This window comes from Polypterus senegalus, chromosome 13 (genome assembly GCF_016835505.1).
Source record: "Polypterus senegalus isolate Bchr_013 chromosome 13, ASM1683550v1, whole genome shotgun sequence".
Taxonomy (NCBI): Eukaryota; Metazoa; Chordata; class Cladistia; order Polypteriformes; family Polypteridae; genus Polypterus; species Polypterus senegalus.
In genome coordinates this window covers 120,942,279-120,955,254 of record NC_053166.1, presented here as the reverse complement: position 1 = coordinate 120,955,254, position 12,976 = coordinate 120,942,279, and the positions used below count along the sequence as shown (strand labels likewise).

Genomic DNA, 12,976 nt, shown 5'->3' with positions numbered 1-12,976 from the left:
GAAGAAGAACTGGCTTCAGTGCTTTATTTCCTTGACCTTCACACAACTATCTAAGTCTGTTAACTTTACATGCAGACATGACAAGTTAATTTCCCTGACTGAACTTGACATGTTGGCTTGTTGTAAGATATATCTTTTGATGGAATGAAATTATAAGAATGTGAAAACATAGAAGGAGTTAGAGTATTGCAGATTTTAGAAGTGAAGAAAAAATGGTTGGACCTGTTTGCATGGGCATTCATCAACTGTGCAGAGCAGATGCCTGTCATATTCTGTGTGGACAAGCTGCAGGCGGCACACAGTCAAGGAGTTCATAAACAATGAAGAAAAAGTGATCTTAATCTGTATTGTTCCTGTTGGCAGAAAGAAGAGCATTGAACTTTTGTTTTTGGTTACATAATTGTACTGTTTGCTCTCTCCTCTACCCTTAGGTTGTTCTGTAAGGCATTTCTTATTTTTAGAGCTAGAGGTGGAAACCTAGTACAGCACACCTTGTGGGCATGGATCTAATATTGCCATAAATCCTGTTTTCTCAGTACTTACTGCTTAGCTCCATTCTCATAACTCCAACTAGCCTGCCTTGTATCAGTATGTCATAGATATTTTTATTCACAAAGAAACACACTACATAAAATAGTAATTTGTTGCATTTGTCAGAAAATTATGTAATAAGAAATTAACAGCAGGACTTTTTCTCCCTCCATTCACAAGGAAGTTCATTTTCATTTCAACATAATTGACATATCATTAGAATATTACATTTAAATTTCTACCTGCTTTTAACAATTCTGATTTTTGAAAAACTGTAATAAATTATATATAGACTGAAATGCCAATAAAATATGCATCCTCCTCTATATGCGTTTTGTACAAATCAGGATTTCAGAGGTTTAATCATATTCTATAAAAACTGGGCATAAAGCAGAAACCAGCCTTGGACAAGGTGCTTGTCCATTGTAGGTCACACTTACTTACAACAGCTGATTTAGAGAAGTCAATTAACTTAATAAACAGGATTTTGGGGTGCAGGAGGGAAGCCAGGGTACCCTGAGAAAAAGCCCATGCAGATGCAGTTGGGACAAGCGGACTCTACATTGCCCATGACCATATGCAAATCCAGTCATCTGGGACAGTGAAGCAACAGAACTAAATACTGCACCACCGTGTTGTCCCATTGAATATTTATTTTGCTTTAAATAGTTAGATTATACTATTGACTTTTTGTGAGGGGATTAAAAAATCTATAATAAAGATATATGGAAAGTTAATGGTAAGCACAGTATTTGAGTGTGCTAGAGAGGAGTTTGCAGTCAGTCTCACTCCAGTCCGTGATTAATTCTTATCTGACAATTAATGATTAACGTATTTAGATTCATTGTGCATATAATGCACTCAAAACAAACTGAACAGTATGAGATTGTGCTTTTTAGGGAATATTAACAAAGACTTGTGTTATTTTCACTGTTTCTGCTGGATTTAATACACTGAGTGGTCTTTTTTACATAAACATAGGTACTTGGCATGAGATATTATGAATTTTTAAAATTAAATTACTTTATTTCCTTAAAATTAAATTACAATACACCATGTTTCAAGTACAATAATAACAACTTTCATTTACATAGCATATTTTCATACATGAAAATATTTCAGAGTGCTTCACAATAATAATGTCTAAACAAAAAAAAAGTAAAAATTCAGGAAAAATTGTTTATATGCATTATTTATAACATGTTACATAAAACAGTAGTGAATCTAAATGCCCAGCTTAGTAACTAAAACTATAGTCAAATAGTGAGGGAGGATTAATGGGCTGTGGAAGAAAAAAAAAACTTACAGGGTTTCCAAGAACAACAAACCACCAAGCCCCTACAGTACATAAATATGCCACCATTATCAGGATGCTGTTGTGGAGCCTTCTTCATCTTTCCAGAACAGTAAGTGGCTGCAGCATGCTTAGGTTGAGAAATAGTGGTGCAAAGTGCCACCATCAAGTACTTAAAAGAAAAAAAGGAAACATGCAAATTTATATTGATTAGTTACCAGTCCATAAAACAAAAAATAAAACTGTATTTTATATAAAGAACCAATTTCCACTCAAAATATAAAGAAATACTATTGACGACAGTGATTTCTTATGAGATCAAGTAAAAGCCAAATTAAACAAGTGGGTTTTTAGTAGGTATCAGAATTCTGAAGTGTTCAGCTGTACTTGCCTGGCATATCTCTTAACAGTAAAATATTTCAGATTTTCGGTGCATAAAAATAAAATATCACTCTTGGGATACTGACCAAGCCAGTGTTAGTAGATCCAAGATTATGATTAGGAATGTAGAGGAATAAATGCCCTAAAATACATGAAGGCACTAGATTTAGTGCCTTATATACAATCAAACATGTTTTTGAAAACATCCTAAAGGAAACAGGCAGCCAGTGTTATACTACTAAAGCTGATGAGATATGCTCAGATTGTTGTTTTTTTCAGTTGAAACGATTGTTGCTGCATTTTGGACAAACTGCAGCAGAGTTATATTTTTTGGGCATTCTTGAAAGGCATGCATTACAATAACTTAAATAACTAAAGACAACACCATTTTTAAATACATATTTAACTTGCTCTTAAGCTTTTTTGACACTATATTTTTGCTCTTAAACTTTTCTTCTTGTGTTATCTATTTCTAAATCAACTGGATAAAGGTATCTAATACACAAATTTAAATGGAGAGCATAGATTTTTATGAAGAAGCCATAAACTGTCTTTTCAGTTATATGAAGAGAGCAAAACCTAAGCAGAATCTTGCCTTAAATAGAAATTCACATTTTATTTTGAAACTGACTAGTATGTTTTTGACAGCAGACATAATGACATATGGGATTGAAATACAATGAAATTAAAAATAATACATTAATATACAGTAGTTTAGAAAAAAGCTGCTATCTGTATAGTGTATGCATAGTGTAAGTAACAAGAAAGCTGATTTATTTACATGTCTGAATCATTGGTGGAGAAGTTATGACATCCTTCTGAACCATAATGTCAGTCACCACTTAATTTATTCACATCTCCTGTAACAGTTTTAATACAGTGTTTCTGAAATACAGGCTTGGGTACCCACTGTTGCTGTTGGTTTTTGGTCTAAATAATATCTAGTTTTAATTAAACTCCTGGTTTAGATTCAACAATTATTACTTCCCAAGTTATATGTTTTGTTTTGTTTGTAAAAATAAAAAATAACACACTGGTATGGCTAAAGCTTTACAGAGTCTTGTCTGTTAAATTAGTAAGAATAAACTCTTTTTGTAATATAGATAGATAGATAGATAGATAGATAGATAGATAGATAGATAGATAGATAGATAGATAGATAGATAGTCACACATGTGTGAATAGGAGGACGTTGTATGGACCAAGCAAAGGTAATTCCACACCAGGCCAGGGTTGGCGGGGTGCACTAAACCTTCTCCTGTTATCTCCTCAGACCAGCCACGGGAAAACCTGTCTGATTCAGAGCGGATGATGTCACTTCCGGTTCCGGTGCCCAGAAGAACGTCACTTCCGGCACACAAACTGACATCAGAAAAACATCACTTCTGGTTCCCTTACATCCTGTTCCCTTACTTCACTTCCTGTCTGATCCCTTTAAGCCGCCATCTTTGCAAACCCTCGACAGCTCTGTTTTGGACTCCATACCGAGAACGTCTCTATGCTATTTAAAAGCCTTCTGCAGCCAGGAATAATATATGGGTGGCTGCCCATGGCAACCTTTTTAAGTGTGTCGAGTCTATTCATTCTACAATATATATATATATATATAGTTGCCCACTGGGGAGCATACAGCTGCCATAACCTCACACAAATAGGCAGACACAAGATTCAGTCCACTTATATATATATATACAGTGCATCTGGAAAGTATTCACAGCGCATCACTTTTTCCACATTTTGTTATGTTACAGCCTTATTCCAATGGATTAAATTCATTTTTTTCCTCAGAATTCTACACACAATACCCCATAATGACAACGTGAAAAAAGTTTACTTGAGGTTTTTGCAAATTTATTAAAAATAAAAAAACTGAGAAAGCACATGTACGGAAGTATTCACAGTCTTTGCCATGAAGCTCAAAATTGAGCTCAGGTACATCCTGTTCCCCTGATCATCCTTGAGATGATTCTGCAGCATAATTGGAGTACACCTGAGGTAAATTCAGTTGATTGGACATGATTTGGAAAGGCACACCTTCCAGAAGGACAACCATCTCTGCAGCAATCTACCAATCAGGCCTGTATGGTAGAGTGGCCAGAGGGAAGCCACTCCTTAGTAAAAGGCACATGGCAGCCCACCTGGAGTTTGCCAAAAAGCACCTAAAGGACTCTCAGACCATGAGAAACAAAATTCTCAGGTCTGATGAGACAAAGATTGAACTCTTTGGTGTGAATTCCAGGCGTCACTTTTGGAGGAAACCAGGCACCGCTCATCACAAGGCCAATACCATCCCTACAGTGAAGCATGGTGGTGGCAGCATCATGCTTTGGGTATGTGTTTCAGCGGCAGGAACTGGGAGACTAGTCAGGATAAAGGAAAAGATGACTGCGGCAATGTACAGAGATATCCTGGATGAAAACCTGCTCCAGAGCACTCTTGACATCAGAGTGGGGCGACGGTTCATCTTTCAGCAGGACAAAGACCCTAAGCACACAGCCAAGGTATCAAAGGAGTGGCTTCAGGACAACTTTGTGAATGTCCTTGAGTGGCCCAGCCAGAGCCCAGACTTGAATCCGATTGAACATCTCTGGAGAGATCTTAAAATGGCTGTGCACCGATGCTTCCCATCCAACCTGATGGCGCTTGAGAGGTGCTGCAAAGAGGAATGGGCGAAACTGGCCAAGGATAGGTGTGCCATGCTTGTGGCATCATATTCAAAAAGACTTGAGGCTGTAATTGCTGCCAAAGGTGCATCGACAAAGTATTGAGCAAAGGATGTGAATACTTACGTACATGTGAGTTCTCAGTTTTTTTATTTTTAATAAATTTGCAAAAACCTCAAGTAATTTTTTTTTTCACATTGTCATTATGGGGTGTTGTGTGTAGAATTCTGAGGAAAAAAATTAATTTAATCCATTTTGGAATAAGGCTATAACATAAAATATGCGCTATGAATACTTTCCAGATGCACTGTATATAAAGATCTTATTATTTAGTACACTGTTTACAAATAAACCATAATAAAAGGATAACTGTGTGTGTCTGTCCGGTTGCTATGTCTAATACATTACTACAAAGGTTTGTGATGTGCCATCTGTTGGAATGACAAATGCAATGCATTTTATTACTACATGCTTTATAAAATACAACAGAAGAGATAGTGCTCTACAAATGTTAATGCTGAGTACTATATTGAGTAATTAGTTTTAAACCCATCTAGTAAGCACAGAATTGGGCCACCCTAAAATAGCTGCCCTTTAGTAGTCAGTGACTATTTGCCCTGGAGTCTATCCTGGTCATTATTAATTATTAGTATCCAGATAAAATTAAGAGAGGAAACTCCACAGAAAAAGTGATTAGCAATAAATAAATAAATAAAATTAACAAAACAAATGTAAGCTTTTAGAGATATTGCAAAAATACAAAATATTTCTCATTGCATGTAAGTGTAAATCTCATACTACTACATTTTTCTGGATAATAAATTAAAAAATAAAAAATAAATAAGCAATTAAACAATTACATCGGTTTCTGCAGCCACAAAACGAAGCTGAGAATGACTGGTTTATCATATGATGGTGCCATCTAGTGGTTCCCAAGCTTAATTATGCAGTGAAAACATATTTTACACGTTCAGCCTCGCGACTTGATATACTTGATATATACAACACTTCCGAGGAACGTGCAATAAAAATTTCACTGTCTTCACTCGAGTCTAGCTAGGAAGTTCTCAGTCATACTACCGTAATACGGAGATTTATGTCAACGATGCAGATTAGATTAAACATCACAATAGTCCAGAAAGGATGCAATAGCTCGGAAAAAGGCGATGTGTTTTGATTTAAGAACCTTGGTTTATTTAAGAAAGTCAGATTTGCTTCAAGGTCGCTCGAACAGAGTTCTGACCACTATTGATATTTCTTAAAGTTTTCTTTGAAACTTTAAGTAAAGTTCATGTAATTAGACTTAATGGTGCACCATTTTGTCAGGTGCTAAATGAAGGTAAATGGATATTTTACTGTTACCTAATTGCACCTAATGCTGCACCGGCTCCTGTACACCGCAACACTGAACTGAATTATGCGAGTCTGAGAAAGATTTCTTAATATTATACATACTGGGATCATGCAATCAATGAAACTGGATTTGGGAGAAAGATAATGACGCTGCCACTATTTTGTTTCCAAAGCTAATGTAACTGTTATCAGCAGTTTCACGCATCTTCTACTATCTACTTTATTAGATCGCTAGCTTGTTACTATTGTCACATTATGATGCTGCCACCTGGAGGCTTTCGGGTGTACTTTCACATTCATTATTACTAATGCACTAAGCGACAATCCCAGTCTTCTCTCTCATCCCAGTACATGTATGCTGATGCCTACATGTACTCAATTAACTTTTTCCCCCAGTCATTGTAAAGTTGACTGTGTTTAATGATTAGGTGGTCAATCAACCCCAGTTATCTACGTTGTGTCACGAAATGACAAAAATGTCCCGTTTTCAATCGACCGAAACACCAAAGGGGTTGCACCCGCTTTTCCCTCTAACATACATTTTTACAACGCGCACGAAACCTCAAAAGGACAAACCTCTATATATTCTACGTAAACCACAGACAGTCGCTGGAATAATTAGTTATGTCCTGTTTTCTGATCGAGTTATCAATGATTCATGAGTCTGGACAATCAAAGTAAGAATTTCCAAAGGGCCCTGCGCTTTCCACGCTCCAGGGAGTAACCATTCCCAGTACATAAAGTACATGATCAAGACGGATGCCTCTTTAACCCTTCACTATTCGCACTGATGTATTTTGTACAACATTCTCAGTTATTTTTGTCTAACGTCCTACTTGAATCTACCGGCATCTTCCGCCATCTACTCTCAGCTTGGTACACTACTCTTCTTGCAATGACTTTGTCTGAAAAGAACATTCAACAACTGAACTGAAATATGATACGTGCACATCCTGCAGCAGATGACAGTGTGACCGGTGACGAATGAGCACTGGAGAAGTGATCAGATTTATTTTCAAATAGTCCTAGACTGTGTCATACTATTCAGTAATATGGTATTAAATTACATTCATGTGCAATTTAAAATTATTGCAAAATTTTTGATTAAACCCACACATCATGCATATAAATATCCATTAAAACACTAGTGCATAAAGTACACCGCGCGAGTACTTACGACATGAAAAATTGTGCGAGTTGTTAAGGGTTAACATACCCCTCGTTTAACCTTTATCCAAATATGATGCAATTTCCGTCGTGTGCGTGCCAAAAATGACCACCGTAAACTTTATTCATTCCCGTAAAATAATAGTTAGATAACCATCTGCAAAATTCAGTTTTTCAATCAACTCCGGATTTGTGGTGAGACTTACAACTACGCGTCCTTGCGACTGACGTAAAACACGCACGAATGAACGAATACAGGTGTTTGTGGATAGTCCCATCCCTATCCATTCTTGATCAAATAATCGAATTCCATGCGGCTCTCAAGACATGTCAATTAAAAAAATATTACGGCTAGCTTCAATGTATATTGCGCTGTCCTGCATCCTTTTCGTAGAATCCCAGTTTCTGTGGCGTCAGAAGTGAGGTAATTTTCAAACTTAAAACAAAAATACTTGTACAGGACAGTCGGTTATGGTAAATTGTCCAGACTGTCGATTCTTTTAGCTGAGGATACCCACAGAGAGCTGGATGTGATGGGAATAGATGAGTTTGCTTAAAGAGTTTGTAATTTTGTGGCAATTTGCTGGTTAAGTAAGAATCTGTCATTTCAATTTATATTGGGCTGTAGCGCCAGTCGTTCAGAATTGCTTTTGGACATGTTTCTTAATAGTGTGGGTGCTTGTATCATTAGATGTGTAGTTGCAGAAGTGGGTTCCAAAAATAATATGAACACTGACAACGATATTGGTCTAACTGAAGTCTCTCTACTGATATCATTAACACATGAAGGGTCATTCATGAATACTGTGGAATAACTTCTGTATGGTTTCCAACATTAAATAATGATATTGACTCTGTGAAGGTACTGCACCACCTCTTCAGATATTACCAAATTCACATTGCATTTGTTTGTATCCTGGATTAAGGGACCTGTTGCAAAGCTTTGCATATAGGCCCAAACTGACTTGTTACACCACTGAACATATAAGGCTTACTAATGATGGTGTATTTCAACAGTAAATGGCCATCAATTCTTGCACAAGGCATCCCTGTGGTATTCTGAATGAAATCACAATAATAACCAATTGAGTCCACTGTTCCAAATGACATTCTTTTGATACAAAATCAGAGGAAACTAAAAGGAAAGTTTAAAATTAAGTTGTCTCATTTTGCATACATGTATACACTGTAATGGCACCCCCAAAGGTTTTGTCATTCAGTTTAACCTTAAGTCCACAAGTAAATCTTTTCTTGCACCATATGTAATGTGTGCCACAAAATCTAAGTAGGATTTTTTTTTCTTTTCTTTGTTATGCTGCAATGGTTTAAATTGATTGTGCTCTTAAAACATCTTGCTCATCTAAAATGTAGGTATTCTCCCGCAAAATTTAATTTCCTCCCTTCTAGTCATCTGTTTTTTACATTACACGGTCACAGAGAGATAAAAGCAATATCAGGCAGGAACCCGCCCTGCTAGAGTTACAAGAACGTTACATGGTATGGTCAAAATATTATAATTTTTAATAAGCATTATTATTACAGGCAGACAGTGTTACATACTGGTTAAGAATTTGGCCTTCAGACTTCTGAGGTTGTGAGTTAAAATGAAATAAAATTTTATTTGTCACATACAAATTACACATAGAGTACAATATGTATTGAAATGCTTAGTCGCTCAACTCCAATTACTATGCCATTAAGAAGAATATTTGGGGACAATGACAATACATGACTTTATAATTATTCAAAAATCATTAATTGAATTATAAATATGTGATAAATAATAAATATTAAATAAATAAATAACTTAATGTTAGCGAGTTTACAATAGGGCATCGTGTAACACAGGGGTTGACTGTGGCAACTACTTACACTGTGTGACCATGAGCTAGTCACCTCACCTACCAGTGCTCCAACTGGAAAAAGAAATGTAACCAATTGTATATCAGATGTTCTAAGTTGCCTTGGATAAAGGCGGTAGGTAAATAATATATTGAAAAATAAAATGCTGTTAGCCCTGCCTACCATCGTTCAAACATAAACGCTATTTTAAATGCCATACATTACTAACATGAAAATAAGCAATACAACTCTAAACAGAATAAACAAGATCAAAAAATAAGTGAATTAATTAAATTATTTATTTACAAAACATTCCACCAGTAAAACTTATAGAATGTGCTGACAATGTATATTAAAATCAATTGCAGCATTTTATTATGAAAATAAATTCTCATGTTCTCACATAATTTGTGTAATTTATACGTTATATTTGTCTAACCAACTACAAGTCTTCATTTAAAGCGAAGAAGTAAAATATTAAAAACACTGCATAGTGACTCCGACGTCAGCTCCTACTGGTTCACTTAGCAACTTAACCTCTGTAGCATTAGCTGCCCGTTTAGGTCTGTTACATGCCCCCTCTCGGACACGATTTTAGTTGCCCTTACTAAAAATGGAAACCGACGACTTCCTCGGGTTGAAAATGAATTGCAGCCTTTTTTTGCCAGTACTTTGTGACCTCTGAACTCTTGGGTTTGCCAGCTCTCCGCCATATTGGCTGTTGTCTTGGCTGGGGAAAGCAAGCAAGGCTGTCGGTTTAGGAGTTTACGAATGTGTTGGATTTTGCTCTAGTGAAAACGATACCAACTGGACCGGAAGACACAGAGAACATTTCCAACATGGCCAGAAAAAAAAGCAAACAGCAGGGGTCCGGGAATAAGGAACTGGGTGCAGGGCAGCAGAGCCTTGTGAAGAATCCCATCTCTCCCGCAGATGCATCTGGCGGCGGCGGCGGAGGAGGAGGAGCAGGAGATACCGGAGCAGACAGGCTAGCCAAATCGAACCAGGTTACATTTTATTTTATCCTTTAATAATCCACTTGCAGCGTTGTACTTCATCTTGCAGAGTTTGTTGCAGGATGCCTATAGTAAATTCCAGCGAGTGATCGAGCTGTGCGTTTCTCAGAAATATGGAATGGCGGTATGAAAATGTGTTCTGGACAGCTGCATATAGTACACGTTAGACTTGCTGTGAATCTAGGCAGGTGGACCTTGTCCGGCTTTGGTCACACTACCGCGGGTAACACTTAAGCATGGTTTCGATGATGCTGTTCCTATTGTGTGCGTTTTTGTTGTTTCTGTTCTTTGTAAGTGGCAAAGGTCCTTCGAAGCCCAACGTATTTCAGAGGAAGGAAAAGGCAGGCCACAAGAGCGCGGTTTGTGTCTGTTTTTCTTGCATGTTTTCTTTCGACAACCTGGATCGCCGAGTGCTGATGCTGATTAGTAGAGCACAGAAAGTGAAGAATTGAATAGGACTCACCCCTCCCAAAAATAGCGGAGCTCTCTTTGGAAACGCTCAGGCGGACCTGAGAGAGAAGCTTTTAGCATCATATGAAGTGCATTAAAGAACGATAGACGCTGATAAGTGCCTTCCATGTGTTAAATGGTCTTAGTCCACGATTCTAGCAAAAGTAAGCAAGTAAATGCTTTGTTTTTCAGCCAGAGAATGCATCCCTTTAGTTGCACCTCCCATTGTTGGGTTGGGGGTGTATATGCAGTCCATGATGTAGCTGTCCTTTTCCTTCAACACCTGCTGCTCTTTACTGATTTAAATCCTGTGCATGCTTACTTATGTACATGAATATACTGTATATGCAACTCACATTGAAAAACTTTGTAAATTACAAGAAAAGGCATAGTCACTTTTCTGAGATGAACACAGCTTATAAGTCAATTGCACAATTAACCAATTACTCCATCCCTCTTGATCAAAAAAATGTGCTCTTCGAGTTGAATTTGTTATTGTTGCATTCAAGGTTTTCACAAAATTATGTACACCCACTTTGTAATTTTAAGACATTTTAACTTTTGATCTTGACAGTCTGTATCAAAATTTTTACCATGAATAGTCTATTGCATCCTTACAAACGCAAAATATATGTTGCCTTCAGATTCAGATTATAAATATTTGACAATCTGACAAAAAAAAAGTTTATATTCACAATTACCTGAAATGAAATGCTCACTAGCCTATGTTAGTAAGAAAGTGTGGAATATTTGCTATGTGACCTAATGAAACATTAACACTTTTTTAAATCCATTGCTGTTTCTTTGCATTCTGGTTAATGTTTTAAATGCCGTTTTTCTCCAGGCATGGCACTATAGTGAAGGAAAAGTATGGCAGAAATAGTTTCCTAACATAGAACATGTTTGACCTTGACCCAATGAATCTTAAATTATTTCCTTATAGTGAATGCACATTCAGAAGTCCATAGGGCTCTACGCAATTACATATTTGGCATGGATATAAAAAATGAATGCATCAAAACAACTTGCAACATGTAGTGAGAAATATGTGAATAATGTTTATAGAAATGTATAAGTACATAAATATATTATGAATGAGATTAACAATAGTGTTCGGAAATTATTCATTATGGAAGAAGATGATCTGCTGTGGCAACCCCTAACGGAAGCAGCCGAAAGAAGAAGAAGCAGAAGTTCGGAAATTAATTAATTGATGTTGTCCTCTTGTACTAATTCAGTACATTAAATGTCAGTTTTCTGTTAAAATGTATGTATGGTTCATCTGTCAAACCTTTGCAGTGAGGAAGAATATGATGAACTGTAACCAAAATAGCATGCACCTTTGAAAAGACAATTGATTTTATACTAAAAATTCAGTGCAGACACATTGTGGTAGACACAGATTAACGTATATGCATTTATGTTGGAGCTGATTGCTAGGTGAAGTTCACTACCTTCCAATTTTTTAGAAGGATGAACTTAGGCCATTGACTAAAATTACACTTATTTATAACATTTAGTTATTTGTTTTCCACTTAACTAGCAAGACTTAATTGTTTTGTAAAACTGTTTTACATCAGGCAAACTGCCTGATTTGACAGTGTGGCTCTCTGCTTGGAGATGAAATATAATTCACTTTATAATTTTGATTTTAAGGATTTCTATAAATTATTTATTTTTTGGTAATTTTGTGTGCTTATTTATAAGACCTTTGTTTCATTCAGGTGGTGTATTAAATTTGAAAGATGTGTTATTTATTTCCTATTTTTATTCAGTTGGCAATGTGGTTGTTCATATGCATAGACTATACAGTAGATATGATTTTCTGCAGATGATCATCATTCAAAAAATCATTGCAGGTATGTGAATATGTGTAAATTCTAGAACTGAATCTGAATATGTGAGAAAATAACTCCCTTCCCGACTCACTCCGTCACCATTTGACTTTGACAGTTAAGTTTAGTGTTGTTCCCTTGATTTCTTAAACTACTGACCATTCATGACTTTTCCATCATTTTGCAGTATGACAGAGCTTAGGTTGAAGGCATGCTTGCACAAAGTAATGCATCCTCTATTCATTTTCTTGGCCAAACAGGCTGTATTTTTCTGTTTGTCAAATAAGTGGGTGGCCGTAGGCCCAAGCAGTAAGGTCACAGTTTAGCATTGTAAAGAACTGTAGGAGTGGGTTGTAGGCAGCCCTTTATTCTTTCTTTCATATTCATTGGAATCCAGTATTGCAGAGTTTTGATTGTTAAATACTACTAGTATGAATATTTGAG

At 36.4% G+C, this 12,976-nt stretch overlaps 1 protein-coding gene across 1 annotated transcript in view; it reads left to right on the top strand.

Moving 5' to 3' along the window:
* The first annotated feature begins 9,846 nt into the window (after nucleotides 1-9,846).
* fam193b (family with sequence similarity 193 member B) overlaps nucleotides 9,847-12,976 on the top strand; it is a 107,367-nt gene continuing 104,237 nt past the window's right edge. Inside the window, exon 1 of the mRNA XM_039774095.1 lies at nucleotides 9,847-10,238. Within this exon, the coding sequence (XP_039630029.1) occupies nucleotides 10,071-10,238 (168 nt within the window). The 5' untranslated portion in view covers nucleotides 9,847-10,070. The remainder of the gene's footprint in view (nucleotides 10,239-12,976) is intronic.